Here is a 17,500-nt window from a genome sequence, read left to right as displayed (position 1 = left end):
TGTGTGTGTGTGTGTGTGTGTGTGTGTGTGTGTGTGTGTGTGTGCGCGCGCGCCCGTGCAGTATGTGTGCATCACTGATGATGTCCCAATGCCTCTGACATCACTGATGATGTTTTACGACATCACTGATGACATCATCACTGGGACTTTGTGTGTGAACCCCCTGGGGGGTACGGGGAGAACATGCAAACTCCACACAGAAAGGCCCTTTCGACGAGATAGCCCACCTGGGCAGTGGGCACTGAAGATATGGGGGGGTCACAACTCCAGCGCCCACAGCGTCCCAGGTGGGAATCGAACCCAGGACCTTCGAGCTGTGAGGCGACAGCGCTTACCACTGCACCACCGTACCCCACCGTATTAGATAGATAGATAGATAGATAGATAGAGCCCAGAGACTAGTTCTACGTTTTCCAGACATACAAAAGGAAAACAATTCTTCCAATAGCGTCACAACCTTACCCCGCTGTTGTCTTTGCTATTCCAAATTTAGTGTTTAATTTATTGCAAGGACAACATTGTTTTAGTTTTTAATCTTCAAAGGCCATATCAAAAGGCAGAAATCCAAAAGTCGTATGCTCTTCACATCCAAAAGGGCTTTTCTTTGAAGATCAAAAATATTTCATAAATCACAGTGCACACGGAGTTGCCCAGCATGTGTGTACCCCCGTTGCCATAGCAACAACCCCCCCCCCCCACACACACACACACACACACACACACTCACTCAGCTCTATCATCGATTTGACTTTTGAGCGAGGTAAGCTTTTACAATTCGGTGTTTTCCCCTCGTGGCACTTTTTCCCCCCCAGGCCAACAACAGCAGAGTTTCCTGTTGGAAATCAAGTGTTTGATGAAGATAGTGAGCAGCAGGAAGTCATGGTGACAGGCCCTGGCTGAGGGGGAAGCAGTTTAATCAGCCAGCCTGCCCCCCTCTGCTCTGTCGCGCCGCCAGCCCATCTCCTTCTCTGCTGCTAACGTGATGTCATGCTCTGACTGGGCAGATAAAGCCCTGCGGGGGGAAATCACTTGGTTTTGGGTCAACAAACAGCCTGCAAGTTCCAAGAAGATGCCAGAGATTGGTTTCAGGCACCCCCCACCCACCCCCCTACCCCCCTTCAGCTCAGGGGTTCTGTGCTTAACAGGCATCCGGCATAGAGAAATATTGTCTTGCACATGTTTGTTTTGGTTTAGATATCTCCACGCTCTTCACATGGGAAAGCCCTCTCTGGCCCAGAACAATGATGCTAAGAGATGCCAGCTGTGGCTCTGAGAAAGAGATAGCACCCTCCAAGGCAGGGCGTGCTGCTGACCCCGTTCCATTCTAACTCCATTGTTTTAAGTATACTTATGTGGCTGCGCTTTATGATTCTACAATTATCAATTTGGTATGGATACTTTGAGTTGAAGGAATCTTATCGAAGCCCAGGCTCATCTTTAACGCCCATGTAACGCCCTTTTCCTTCCACTGTCTTTCACTATCTTCACTCCCCGCGTCTGCCACCACCTGTCGCACCATCATACAAAACACACTGACTGCACTCTAACCAGGACACATCATACAAAACACACTGACTGACTGCACTCTAACCAGGACACATCATACAAAACACACTGACTGCACTCTAACCAGGACACATCCTACAAAACACACTGACTGACTGCACTCTAACCAGGACACATCATACAAAACACACTGACTGACTGCACTCTAACCAGGACACATCCTACAAAACACACTGACTGCACTCTAACCAGGACACATCATACAAAACACACTGACTGCACTCTAACCAGGACACATCATACAAAACACACTGACTGACTGCACTCTAACCAGGACACATCATACAAAACACACTGACTGCACTCTAACCAGGACACATCATACAAAACACACTGACTGAATGCACTCTAACCAAGACACATCATACAAAACACACTGACTGCACTCTAACCAGGACACATCCTACAAAACACACTGACTGCACTCTAACCAGGACACATCCTACAAAACACACTGACTGCACTCTAACCAGGACACATCATACAAAACACACTGACTGCACTCTAACCAGGACACATCATACAAAACACACTGACTGCACTCTAACCAGGACACATCATACAAAACACACTGACTGACCTCTAACCAGGACACATCATACAAAACACACTGACTGCACTCTAACCAGGACACATCATACAAAACACACTGACTGCACTCTAACCAGGACACATCCTACAAAACACACTGACTGCACTCTAACCAGGACACATCATACAAAACACACTGACTGACCTCTAACCAAGACACATCATACAAAACACACTGACTGCACTCTAACCAGGACACATCATACAAAACACACTGACTGCACTCTAACCAAGACACATCATACAAAACACACTGACTGCACTCTAACCAGGACACATCATACAAAACACACTGACTGACTGCACTCTAACCAGGACACATCATACAAAACACACTGACTGACCTCTAACCAGGACACATCCTACAAAACACACTGACTGCACTCTAACCATCATACAAAACACACTGACTGCACTCTAACCAAGACACATCATACAAAACACACTGACTGCACTCTAACCAGGACACATCATACAAAACACACTGACTGCACTCTAACCAGGACACATCATACAAAACACACTGACTGCACTCTAACCAGGACACATCATACAAAACACACTGACTGCACTCTGACCAGGACACATCATACAAAACACACTGACTGACCTCTAACCAGGACACATCATACAAAACACACTGACTGCACTCTAACCATCATACAAAACACACTGACTGCACTCTAACCAAGACACATCATACAAAACACACTGACTGCACTCTAACCAGGACACATCATACAAAACACACTGACTGCACTCTGACCAGGACACATCATACAAAACACACTGACTGCACTCTAACCAGGACACATCATACAAAACACACTGACTGCACTCTAACCAGGACACATCATACTGACCTCTAACCAGGACACATCATACAAAACACACTGACTGCACTCTAACCAGGACACATCATACAAAACACACTGACTGCACTCTAACCAGGACACATCATACAAAACACACTGACTGACCTCTAACCAGGACACATCATACAAAACACACTGACTGCACTCTAACCAGGACACATCATACAAAACACACTGACTGCACTCTAACCAGGACACATCCTACAAAACACACTGACTGCACTCTAACCAGGACACATCATACAAAACACACTGACTGACCTCTAACCAAGACACATCATACAAAACACACTGACTGCACTCTAACCAGGACACATCATACAAAACACACTGACTGACCTCTAACCAGGACACATCATACAAAACACACTGACTGCACTCTAACCAGGACACATCATACAAAACACACTGACTGCACTCTAACCAAGACACATCATACAAAACACACTGACTGCACTCTAACCAGGACACATCATACAAAACACACTGACTGCACTCTAACCAGGACACATCCTACAAAACACACTGACTGCACTCTAACCAGGACACATCCTACAAAACACACTGACTGCACTCTAACCAGGACACATCATACAAAACACACTGACTGCACTCTAACCAGGACACATCATACAAAACACACTGACTGCACTCTAACCAGGACACATCATACAAAACACACTGACTGCACTCTAACCAGGACACATCATACAAAACACACTGACTGCACTCTAACCAGGACACATCATACAAAACACACTGACTGCACTCTAACCAGGACACATCATACAAAACACACTGACTGACCTCTAACCAGGACACATCATACAAAACACACTGACTGCACTCTAACCAGGACACATCATACAAAACACACTGACTGCACTCTAACCAGGACACATCCTACAAAACACACTGACTGCACTCTAACCAGGACACATCATACAAAACACACTGACTGACCTCTAACCAAGACACATCATACAAAACACACTGACTGCACTCTAACCAGGACACATCATACAAAACACACTGACTGACCTCTAACCAGGACACATCATACAAAACACACTGACTGCACTCTAACCACGACACATCATACAAAACACACTGACTGCACTCTAACCAGGACACATCCTACAAAACACACTGACTGCACTCTAACCAGGACACATCATACAAAACACACTGACTGCACTCTAACCAGGACACATCATACAAAACACACTGACTGCACTCTAACCAGGACACATCATACAAAACACACTGACTGCACTCTAACCAGGACACATCATACAAAACACACTGACTGCACTCTAACCAGGACACATCATACAAAACACACTGACTGCACTCTAACCAGGACTAGGGGTGGGACAAAATATCGATACTCACGGTATCGCGATATTTCCACTTGCGATACGTTATCGATACACTGGCACCAAGTATCGATATGTTTATTAAAAAAATTTTTTTTTTTTTTTTTTTTTAATAAACAGGCTAAAATATTATGCTGTGTGTGGTAGTTGAAAAATAGTTTCAAGTTGACGTTTATTTATGTTTGTAGTTGAAACAAAAACATAAATACTGTAGGCTACATGAATGGAAATGTTTGATCATTAATATCTACTTTTAGAAATTATATAGGTAGGTAGGTTATATAGGTTTTCTTGTTTTAATAATAATAATAAAAAGACTTAATGTGTAACTTTTCCTCCGTGGTATCGAAAATGGTATGAGTGAGTGAGTGAACTCAGAGAGTTCATGTCAATTCTGCTAATAAATACATAATACCTGCTTCTTGCCTTTTAGGGGTATTTTTTTCTCTTCAGTTACACAGGTATCGTGATGTATCGTCTTCCAATATATCGATTATCGCAGTATCGCTGTATCGTGATAATATCGTTATCGAGGGCCAAGTATCGTGACGATATCGTATCGTGAGCTACTCAGCGATTCCCACCCCTAACCAGGACACATTCGTCTCTCATTTATCTTTCATAAAAAAAGGGCCACTAATTATTACCCAGGCCTAAGGAATTACCCACGTCAGAGAATGACTTCAATTGATTTAGATTCTAGGCCATGATGAAATGGAGAAGGATCAAGCCAGTTGGATTACGCTTAAGTGTCCTAATTTGAGACCGATTTAAAGCAAGTTTAGACCTTTTTGATTGAGATTTCCTTGGCGAGGATGCACCCATAAGTTAGGCAAATCAAATGCACCTTCAGCTTTGCCTGAAAGAAGAGAATAAGAGAAGAGAAGAGAAGAGAAGAGAAGAGAAGAGAAGAGAAGAGAAGAGAAGAGAAGAAGAGAAGAGATTCATTGCTGTGGTGTTTTTGCACTGCACTTCTCAGATATGTACACTGGAAGTGATGTGTTTTATATTGACAGTTTGTTTGGGATACATAGAAATAGAACTGGGTAGTTAGCATCAGCAGCGATAGCCACCATGGCTGATCGGACAAAGAAAATAGCGCCACCTACAGACACACAAACTTCATCAACAGAAAATCCAAGGAACAAGATGTCACCGTATACTGACACAGTGTTTGACTGTCAGGTGACGAGAGGAATTTTCCCAGGAAAAAACAGACAGAGTGTTTTAAAAGCTTCCATGAACTAGGTTGAATCAATGCTGGGCTATATCAATCAGTAGGGGTGCACCGATCGATCGGCAAGCAATCTGTATCGGCCGATTTTGACCTCAAATATGCGATCGGCTGATTGCCGATATTTCAGCTGATTGCCGATATTTTTTTATATTAAAAATAAATAAATAAACAAAAAAGCCTGATAAACGATATAAAATACAATGCCAATTGGTATTATTAAAGGGGAGAAATAATCGACCGAAATAACGTTTCCAAACTTTTTTTGAGGAGTTTATATATCGGTGATCTGTAATCGGTGATCGGTCGATGATCGGTTGGGCAGATATTTCCCATAGGCGATCGGCAATCGGTGATCGGTGGCAAAAAACGTGATCGGTGCACCCCTATCAATCAGTGATAGGGTGAAGGAAATTATATGAAAATATCAAGGTTGATTACTTTAACCTAATGTGACCACTGTCTTGTTATTGCAGCCCATCTTTGCCAGCTCTCGACTGGCAGCTTCCATCCTGCTCCGGGCCGTACAGCCTGCAGATCGAGGTGCAGCCCAAGTCCCACCACAGGGCTCACTATGAGACGGAGGGCAGCCGAGGGGCGGTCAAGGCTTTGTGTGGAGGCCACCCTGTAGTACAGGTATGTCCCTAACACTGTGTTCAGACAGCACCCTGTAGTACAGGTATGTCCCTAACACTGTGTTCAGACAGCACCCTGTAGTACAGGTATGTCCCTAACACTGTGTTCAGACAGTACCCTGTAGTACAGGTATGTCCCTAACACTGTGTTCAGACAGTACCCTGTAGTACAGGTATGTCCCTAACACTGTGATCAGACAGCACCCTGTAGTACAGGTATGTCCCTAACACTGTGTTCAGTACAGGTATGTCCCTAACACTGTGTTCAGACAGCACCCTGTAGTACAGGTATGTCCCTAACACTGTGTTCAGACAGCACCCTGTAGTACAGGTATGTCCCTATAACACTGTGTTCAGACAGTACCCTGTAGCACAGGTATGTCCTACACTGTGTTCAGACAGCACCCTGTAGTACAGGTATGTCCCTAACACTGTGTTCAGACAGCACCCTGTAGTACAGGTATGTCCCTATAACACTGTGTTCACACAGCACCCTGTAGTACAGGTATGTCCCTATAACACTGTGTTCACACAGCACCCTGTAGCACAGGTATGTCCCTAACACTGTGTTCAGACAGCACCCTGTAGTACAGGTATGTCCCTAACACTGTGTTCAGACAGTACCCTGTAGTACAGGTATGTCCCTAACACTGTGCTCACACAGCACCCTGTAGCACAGGTATGTCCCTAACACTGTGTTCAGACAGCACCCTGTAGTACAGGTATGTCCCTAACACTGTGTTCAGACAGCACCCTGTAGTACAGGTATGTCCCTATAACACTGTGTTCAGACAGCACCCTGTAGTACAGGTATGTCCCTAACACTGTGCTCACACAGCACCCTGTAGCACAGGTATGTCCCTAACACTGTGTTCAGACAGCACCCTGTAGTACAGGTATGTCCCTAACACTGTGTTCAGACAGCACCCTGTAGTACAGGTATGTCCCTAACACTGTGTTCAGACAGCACCCTGTAGTACAGGTATGTCCCTAACACTGTGTTCAGACAGCACCCTGTAGTACAGGTATGTCCCTATAACACTGTGTTCAGACAGCACCCTGTAGTACAGGTATGTCCCTAACACTGTGTTCAGACAGCACCCTGTAGTACAGGTATGTCCCTAACACTGTGTTCAGACAGCACCCTGTAGTACAGGTATGTCCCTAACACTGTGTTCAGACAGCACCCTGTAGCACAGATATGTCCCTAACACTGTGTTCGGACAGCAGGTAATCCTAGCAGCAGGTGTGTATATGCACTACTGTGTGTGTGTGTGTGTGTGTGTGTGTGTGTGTGTGTGTGTGTGTGTGTGTGTGTGTGTGTGTGTGTGTGTGTGTGTGTGTGTGTGTGTGTGTGTGTGTGTGTGTGTGTGTGTGTGTGTGATGTTATTAATGGCCCCTGAAGCTGGGAGTCAACCTGCTGCAGTAAAAGGTCGCTCTGACCAGCAGCAGTGCATATTGACTCAATTAGCATGGAGCAGGACCATCACCTCTCAGTATTGTGCTTGGCCAAGGCATAAAGAGCATACGTCAGTCTCACCAGCAGCACAGCACAGAGCGCCTTTCTCTGCTGCGCTGTCATCACGCTACCATGACATCTTGGTTTACTCAAGGCGGGGAACTAACAGTCTGTGTGTGTGTGTGTGTGTGTGTGTGTGTGTGTGTGTGTGTGTGTGTGCGTGTGTGTGTGTGTGTGCGTGTGCGTCTGTGCGTGTGTGTGTGTGCGTGTGTGTGTGCGTGTGCGTGTGTGTGTGCGTGTGCGTGTGCGTGTGCGTGTGTGTGTGTGTGTGCGCCTGCGTGCGTGTGTGCACTATCAAGTCACTCAATTCAAAATGTACAGTAAATGAAAGTGCATTCAACAGCATAATGATATAGCAGCATTTTATAGTTTGCAGACAATCTTACGTTTAGAGCTGTAATGATTAATCAATTAGTAGTCAAGTATTAAAGGATGGCTTTACCGGTAATCAACCCACTTTGTATCATTAATAATCTCTGTAATATAAGCACATGCTGCAGTGTTTACCTCTCTCTGTGTTCTCAGAGGAGAACACGGAGAGCTCCCATTTCCTCCTCTGCAAAAGCATTTTTTATGCATTTTACGTTAAAAAGCGTCAGAAGAACGGAGCTGCGGAAGTTCTGCTGGAGAGGCAGAATCTGCTCCGAGGCGGCTGTTATTGTTTATTTTTATTTTTTAAGTATGCACACATCCATGGAGAATCCATTGAGAGCCTTAACGAGCCATAATGACTTGCAGCTGGTGGGGGCGGAGTTTCTGCAGACAGGAGCAGGAGCATTTTCTCCAAACAGAGAGAGAAGGTAAAACACTGCCCATGTGCTTATAATATCGAGATTATATATGATACAAAGTGGGTTGATTACCGGTAAAGCCAACTATTTTGTTGATCGATTAATCGGTTTGAGTAAATCTTTAAGAAAAAAAGCCAAAATTCCCCTTTTAAATGTGAATTTTCTGGTGTCTTTACTCCTCTATGACAGTAAACTGAATGTCTTTGGGTTTTGGACAAAACAAGACATTTGAGGACGTCATCTTGGGCTTTGGAAAACACTGATCGACATTTTTCACCACTTTGTGTAATTTTATAGACCAAACAAACAACTAAACCATTAATTGAGAAAATAATCGACAGATTAATCGACAATGAAAATAAGCCCAGCCCTAGTTGAGTTCCTAATTTGATGCAATTTAAAGTTAATTGATCACAACCTTGGTGCATACTGTATTTGCACCATAGTGTGCATACAATAAAGACAACAAACCCCTGAACAACCTTATTCAAAGCAGCAGGCAAAGCAAACACTGAATCTGAAGCAAAAGTTTTTTGGGGCCAATGCGGTGTAAAGCTGGTGGTCCATCCCTCCCACGCACTTAGCATCAGGCGTCGTTAGCGCCACAGCTGCTTTGTAAATAGATGTTGTCAGCACATCCTGGGCCTGCTCAATGTTAAACCCCCTCCACAGCTGTTAGCTAAACAAGGTGTGATAAACACACGCCTGTCAGCCTTCAGGTTCTCTCTGTAAATACAGGTAATTATTCCCCTTCATTACCAACCTTTGTATATCAACACGCTGGTGTGCTAACATTTTAAGCGCACGCCTCCCCATGCTATAGTTAGAGACTTAGCAGCATGAACCTGCTATTTGTTGGCAAGTGAGACTGCTCTTGATTTAGTTCACACCACTGTTATTCATACTGGGGGCTAGAGGACAGACTAATGACTAAGCATCCTGTGTGTTTACGTATTTACAATGTTTCCCACATTTAAGATGATGAGTTGGCTTGTTTATGTTCTGCTACACAGGCGCCATGGCGAATTGATGCTGCTATTAACATCTGTAATCAGATCAAATGTATTGCCATCTTTGAGAGGATGTTTTCAGGTCTTACTGTGCATGTCAATGTCAATCATTGCAAAGTAACAGTCATACAGAAAATATGGTGGCAGCTGCTTTCCTGACACACAGTCACCTCCCCCACTCAAATAGCACACATTTGACTCTTACTTTTTTATTGAGGAATGATTGAATGAGCCTGATATCACGTGCAATGGATTGGCATGGCTTAGGAGTTTCTTAAGACTGTGGAAGCCTTGGCAGCATGGCTGCTGGCAGAAGATACATTTGGTAAGATTAGGCAATAACCTGTACACAGTAGAAATACATATATATAGTATAGGGCTGGGTGATATGACTTCAAATCAATATCACAATTATTTCAAACTTTTACCTCAATTACGACTAATGGACAATTGTTTTATACATTTTAAATTTTTAACACTGCCCTCACAATTCTCTGACAAGGTCTGTACTGTAAATTTGCAGAACCCAGAACAACACACGCATGAGCAAGGTTAAGTCGGCTAGAGGTTCTAAATGTCGGTTTAGATACATTTTCAGTTAATTGCCCAGCCGTAATATTGTATACTAGGAATCTTGCGTGCTATAGCACGCAAGATTCCTAGTATACAATATATATATATAGTATATATATAGTATATATATATATAGTGCTATGCACGCAAGATTCCTAGGGTGGACACTCTGGAGATGATGATGGCTGCACTTATGGAAATCGCCCACTCCGCGGGCTCCTAAAATCGTGACTGACAGACAGACAGACAGACAGACAGACAGACACCGCCCATACACCTACAGTAAGCGCCAACTGCCGGAGTGACATCACAGTTGGGCGATCACAGTTGCTCAAGTGAGATCACTGATGACATCACAGTTTCTCGAGTGACATCACTGATGACATCACAATTGCTCAAGTGACATCACTGATGACACACAGACAGCCCTGACACCGAGCCCACAGGTGGGGCCCACGTAGCCAATTTGAACCAAGAAGATATATAGTGAAAGTTTAAAATGTATAATGTAGCCTATCTTCAGGGAATTATTACATCATTGGGCCACAAAACATCCTACACTCTCTCTCTCTCTCTCTCTCTCTCTCTCTCTCTCTCTCTCTCTCTCTCTCAGTGCTTCTCTCTCTCTCTCTCTCTCTCTCTCTCTCTCAGTGCTTCTCTCTCTCTTGTCATTGCTCTGTTCATCTTCTAATCTCAGAGGATAGGGCAGTCCCCAGTGCCCTGTCGTAATGAGTGGCAGGCACTGGATGGGTGAGGTGCAGTCGAGGAGAATGAGTCAATAATGACACAGGGGCATGGGTGTAGGAAGCAGCTAAGGAAGTGTGTGTGTGTGTGTGTGTGTGTGTATGTGTGTGTGTGTGTGTGTGTGTGGGTGTGGGTGTGGGTGTGGGTGTGGGTGTGTCGGTGTGTGTGTCGGTGTGTCTGCTTGAGACGAAAGAGAGAGTTAGAGAGAGGAAAGGCAGAGGGAGTCACCAGGCAGCTGGGGCTCGCCTTGGCTGCCCCTGGAGATGATGTGCTTCCTGCTGATTAGGGCCTTGGGTGGCCCTGAGGTTGGCTGAGGCTGAGGCTGGGCAGGGGGCGGGGGGGGAGACACCTCCCCACCCTGTGCGCCGCTACCTCCCTCCCACCCCAGGGCGCCTCCGCTTCAGTGAGGATGTCACTCCATGTGAAGCGCTCATCTTTCAACCATCTCCCTAACCCACAGCAGCAGGCCTCAGTCAGCCACAGACCCGTTGTTGTTTTAGCTCATGGATGGGCAGTCACACGCCTTATGAGTGATGGTGACATGTGTGTTGGAAAGCAACAATGGATGGACACAAGCAAGGTGAAAAACATGAAGGCACACCATGTCAACAGCCTCCCATGTGCCACATGACTCCACAAGGGACAGCGACTGACAAAATAGTCAGTGTGTCAGAAAACCAAAAACTATCAACCTAAAAACCTTCCTCGGCTCCTGGTTTGTTTCGTCCGCTCAGCCACTTATTTGCTGTTGGAGAAGTCATAATGAGCTGCTGAGCGGAGGTGTTTTCTCATCTGCTGACAAATACACACAGGCTCCTCTTTGTTTAGGAAAGTTAGGCTGACATCATGCTGGGCTGCAGTATAGGTCGTCCACACACCACAGTCACATCACCATCCTCCCTGCAGGCTGGAGATCTACTGATGGTGGGACATCACCACCCTCCCCGCAGGCTGGAGATCTGCTGATGGCGGGTGGTGGTGGGTGGGTTGATGGGTGGGTGGGGGGTCTACGCTCTGGCGGCACACTGACTTGAAACCTCTAGATTATGGGTTACCTCGTCTCATTACCCCGCTGGTGCCTGCACCGGCCCTCTGTGCTCCTCGTTCATCTATCCTGGACTCCTTCCTCTCCCTCCTCCACAGCCTCTTAACCTCCCCCCTCGCGATTGGTCCACGTCGTGACCCCCGCGGCTGCTTTTCCACTTTATTTACTGCAGCAGACCACAGGGCCATTAAGGAGATCTAGGCTACTCCACTGACTCCTCTCTCACTGTTCGCCAAGGCTCCCCTCTCTTACCACAGTTATGTCCAACGTCTACAGGATGGTTTTCAGAGCCGTGCTCAGGAAAAACCCAACAACCTGGTCTACCTTCACACAGAATACCGCCGTGATGGTGATTGATGGGTTTTTCCTTAGGACAAACGATATAGGAGTTGGGGGAGAAAAGTGGAATTACGCAGACTTATTTTCATTCAGAGTAGAGACCAAGGACATGACCCTGCTCTGATCCACTTTGTGGTTCAGCTGAAGATGTCGCAAAAGTTTTCAGGTTTAAAATCTGGGCCCATAACGGTAGAAAACAACACCTGTGGAGTATTAGACCTATCGCACACAGCACAGTCATGCACATAGGATAATGACTGGCCTATAGGGCTTTCTCTCTCTCTCTCTCTCTCTCTCTCTCTCTCTCTCTCTCTCTCTCTCATTAAGTCTAAAGCAGCAACAGACATGGTGTAATTTCAGCAGGATGTGACCATCATCCCTATTAAAGTGTGCGTGACTTAATACCCATCTCCCTTCCCCTGCGATGCACATCACATTTGCTGTATGTTTCCGCCACGGCAACATGAAAGGCCTTGGCAAACATGTGCTTGCTTCTTTACATGTGCGCTTTCACCTTGGGATCGGCCACTCGCCGCCGGTTGTGTAATGTCTCCCAAGAAAACCCGTGATCTGCAACAAGCTGTGTAGCTGCTAATTTGTTGCTCATTAAATGTACTGCCACCTCTTGTTTGACATTGGAAATGCTGCGTGTGCCCTGCAGCGCTATTAGAGTTTAGTCAAAGCTGTTATTCTTTACCCAGAGGGGTCTTTATGCCACTCTGTAATCCTGTGGTTCTCCTGTGGTTCTCCATCTGCGGGGCTTCCCTTACACGGGTATTGGCCTACCACTAATTACCAATGAATAACAAGTGGAAAAGATTGAGCTAACTGGGCATCATTTTCACTGGCTTGAGGTGATGACCAGGGAGACCACAGCTTTATGAGGCAAGACCCTGGTGGGTTGTCATGCTATCACGGGGCACAGCAGTGCTGCCTGCATCACCCTGCCCAGACTCTCTGTAGGTTAGGAGCAGTGCTCCCTGCATCACCCTGCCCAGACTCTGTAGGTTAGGAGCAGTGCTCCCTGCATCACCCTGCTCAGACTCTCTGTAGGTTAGGAGCAGTCCTCCCTGCATCACCCTGCTCAGACTCTCTGTAGGTTAGGAGCAGTGCTCCCTGCATCACCCTGCCCAGACTCTCTGTAGGTTAGGAGCAGTGCTCCCTGCATCACCCTGCCCAGACTCTGTAGGTTAGGAGCAGTGCTCCCTGCATCACCCTGCTCAGACTCTCTGTAGGTTAGGAGCAGTCCTCCCTGCATCACACTGCCCAGACTCTGTAGGTTAGGAGCAGTGCTCCCTGCATCACACTGCTCAGACTCTCTGTAGGTTAGGAGCAGTCCTCCCTGCATCACCCTGCTCAGACTCTCTGTAGGTTAGGAGCAGTGCTCCCTGCATCACCCTGCCCAGACTCTCTGTAGGTTAGGAGCAGTGCTCCCTGCATCACCCTGCCCAGACTCTCTGTAGGTTAGGAGCAGTCCTCCCTGCATCACCCTGCCCAGACTCTCTGTAGGTTAGGAACAGTCCTCCCTGCATCACCCTGCCCAGACTCTCTGTAGGTTAGGAGCAGTGCTCCCTGCATCACCCTGCCCAGACTCTCTGTAGGTTAGGAGCAGTCCTCCCTGCATCACCCTGCCCAGACTCTCTGTAGGTTAGGAGCAGTCCTCCCTGCATCACCCTGCCCAGACTCTCTGTAGGTTAGGAGCAGTGCTCCCTGCATCACCCTGCCCAGACTCTCTGTAGGTTAGGAGCAGTGCTCCCTGCATCACCCTGCCCAGACTCTCTGTAGGTTAGGAGCAGTCCTCCCTGCATCACCCTGCCCAGACTCTCTGTAGGTTAGGAGCAGTGCTCCCTGCATCACACTGCCCAGACTCTCTGTAGGTTAGGAGCAGTGCTCCCTGCATCACCCTGCCCAGACTCTCTGTAGGTTAGGAGCAGTCCTCCCTGCATCACCCTGCCCAGACTCTCTGTAGGTTAGGAGCAGTCCTCCCTGCATCACACTGCCCAGACTCTGTAGGTTAGGAGCAGTGCTCCCTGCATCACACTGCTCAGACTCTCTGTAGGTTAGGAGCAGTCCTCCCTGCATCACCCTGCCCAGACTCTCTGTAGGTTAGGAGCAGTGCTCCCTGCATCACCCTGCCCAGACTCTCTGTAGGTTAGGAGCAGTCCTCCCTGCATCACACTGCCCAGACTCTCTGTAGGTTAGGAGCAGTGCTCCCTGCATCACCCTGCCCAGACTCTCTGTAGGTTAGGAGCAGTCCTCCCTGCATCACCCTGCCCAGACTCTCTGTAGGTTAGGAGCAGTGCTCCCTGCATCACACTGCCCAGACTCTCTGTAGGTTAGGAGCAGTGCTCCCTGCATCACACTGCCCAGACTCTCTGTAGGTTAGGAGCAGTCCTCCCTGCATCACCCTGCCCAGACTCTCTGTAGGTTAGGAGCAGTGCTCCCTGCATCACACTGCCCAGACTCTCTGTAGGTTAGGAGCAGTGCTCCCTGCATCACCCTGCCCAGACTCTCTGTAGGTTAGGAGCAGTCCTCCCTGCATCACCCTGCCCAGACTCTCTGTAGGTTAGGAGCAGTGCTCCCTGCATCACACTGCCCAGACTCTCTGTAGGTTAGGAGCAGTGCTCCCTGCATCACACTGCCCAGACTCTCTGTAGGTTAGGAGCAGTCCTCCCTGCATCACCCTGCCCAGACTCTCTGTAGGTTAGGAGCAGTGCTCCCTGCATCACCCTGCCCAGACTCTCTGTAGGTTAGGGAGGCATTTTCTTACAGCAGGCTGTGCTGCTAACAGGGCCATTGGTTTTATATGGAATTTTGGACCCTCGCTGGTCTAGACTCGGGCTAGCGTTTGAAACCTTGCCCTCAATGACATAACAGCGCAGTCTTCAGTTCAACACAAACTTTGAGGGATATGGCTGTTTAGTTGCTTATAAAATGGAGTGCCGCTTAGAACTATGGAAACCTGACACATGAAAGGATTGCATATGTTTTCTTATGCATTTGCTATGAGGCGCTGGAGACTTTGGGAGAGGGGGAGGATGATGGAGTCGAGTCTGGAGGGAGAGACAACTTGGATGAGTGTAGATTTAATTGGGTACAGCAAAGGCTGGCTGTGTGACTGTCAGCACTCGAGAGAGAGAGAGAGAGAGAGAGAGAGAGAGAGAGAGAGAGAGAGAGAGAGAGAGAGAGAGAGAGAGAGAGAGAGAGAGAGAGAGAGAGAGAGAGAGAGAGAGAGAGAGAGAGAGAGAGAAAACCTGAATCTGCTCTTGTAGTTCTCCTCCCCTGCCTCAGTGTCTCCCCTCCTCTCCTACTTCCAGTCGTCCTCTCCTCCTCTCTCCATTTCTCTGCGCCACGTGGACTTCTACGAGTCATGACATTTCTCCCGGCAGTGATGAAATCACTGTGCACAGACTGAAGGCAGCCCGTGCGTGCAGGCTTCAGGCTTCAGGCTTCAGGCCTCAGGCCTCAGGCTTCAGGCTTCAGGCTTCAGGCTTCAGGCTTCAGGCTCGTAGTAGATTCACACTCACTTTCTAGCCAGGCCAGACACACCACTTCACCAGCAAGTCATCATCAATCATTACATGTTCTATCCTTGAACTTTTGGATCCTAGCTGTAAGCAGTGGCGCGTGTGTGTCACTATCACAATTTTTTTGTTTATGGATATAGTACACAATGAAAATGCTTGAAAATTAATCTTGTTAAGTATTCTATCACATATGATTTTCATCGAGTGAAGCTAAGGAGCAAAAAAAAATGACTCCAGGGGGCTGAAACTTGCAGTAGTTATGATGAATCTGCAATGGCCCAAAAGCGCCCAAAGGCGACTGGGAGATGAACGGTGGAGAGTGGACGGGTTGTGCTCTGCTCTCAACACCCCCCTCCACATCATCACAAGTGACCCAGACAACGCAGCTGCATACAATTACACAATTAATGCATCAAACTGCCAGATCCACAATGTTTGATTTGAGCCTGAGCTATGGAGAAATGGCACGTGCAACGGTGGCTTGCGGTAGGAGGTGTAAATGGATATAGCTGACACAGTGGCAGAAGTTGGCACACTCAAACAGCTGCAAATCAAGCCTCGATTCAAATTTGGTTTAGATTATGGCAAAGATAAATATACATGCGCCAGAGAGACTGTAGTTACAGCTAGGAAAGCTCATCTGCTCAAAATTAGGCACTCCCTCCTCGTCCAACCTCACAGGCAGCAAGAGACACAAATACGAAGCCGAGGTCACAGGTGTGAGCGAAGCCTCTGTCGTCGGCCCACACTTTCAGTTTATGAGAATATCTCCGCTTCTCCCCCTCGTCTTATTCTGACCCCTATGAGGATCAAATGAAGACGTTTGTGGGGTGCACTTGAGAGAGCGTCACACAGGGGTTCAGTAGGAGAGATGGGGGGGGGGGGGGGTGTGTGTGCGTAGGGAGAGGGTCAGGGGTGCACATATGGTAAAGGGATCGGGGTAGGTCGCCCAGGGGGGACTAGACCGCCTTCCTTTGCTGCTGGGAAGGCCGCAGCGTCACCGGGAGGACCGCCTGACCTCATTAATCACTTCCTCTCCTCCATGAGGTCACCGTGGCTCTGAGTGAGGACGCCACCGTCGATGCGCGGCTACCGCAAGACGAGTGAAGGGATAAAGACCCCCCCCCCCCCTCCTGTCTCTCTTGCGGCTCTCCACTCGGCCACGTGGACGCTGAGGTAATGGTTGGAGGTCACGGACAAGATTCAAAGAAGACGTCTGCGGAGGCAAACTGTGCAAAAGCGACAGACGACGACGCGGCTTTGTAAATGCCACTGCCTGCCTTTTATTAAATCGTGAAGGAATGTCGTGCAAATGAACGCGACATTTTTTTGGCAGATTTGTACCTCATGCTCTGCCGTACATGGCTCACCCGCTGGTCTATACGTAAGTAACTGGTAGCATGTGCAGCTATGGATAATTACCTCTGGTGACACCATAAGTAAAATATAACAAGCAGAGCGGGGTCTGCCTGGTGAGATCACCACATGGATGAAGTGGTCCCCTGGGATGGCAAGACTTCAAGAAGCTCCTGACCCCGGGCTAACTCACTGATGACTAGCATGTGTGACTCGCTCACTGGTCAAGACAGCTGCTAGAGACACTACGCGGAGTTGACGAGAAAAATAGGACCATTGGAACTGGAGATGTATGACAGCCCAGCTTTACCACTCC

The 17,500-nt window shown here is 47.5% G+C and overlaps 1 protein-coding gene across 1 annotated transcript in view; it reads left to right on the top strand.

Moving 5' to 3' along the window:
* LOC310784871 (nuclear factor of activated T-cells, cytoplasmic 1-like) overlaps window positions 1-17,500 on the top strand; it is a gene marked incomplete at both ends in the record, with an annotated part of 104,095 nt that overhangs the window by 4,519 nt on the left and 82,076 nt on the right. Inside the window, one exon of the mRNA XM_083645907.1 lies at window positions 6,122-6,281. Coding sequence (XP_083502033.1) covers window positions 6,122-6,281 — 160 coding nt within the window. The remainder of the gene's footprint in view (window positions 1-6,121; window positions 6,282-17,500) is intronic.

The sequence above is a fragment of the Poromitra crassiceps genome (assembly GCF_964638095.1).
Source record: "Poromitra crassiceps genome assembly, chromosome: 1".
Lineage (NCBI taxonomy): Eukaryota > Metazoa > Chordata > Actinopteri > Beryciformes > Melamphaidae > Poromitra > Poromitra crassiceps.
This window is presented reverse-complemented; position numbering and strand designations above follow the sequence as displayed.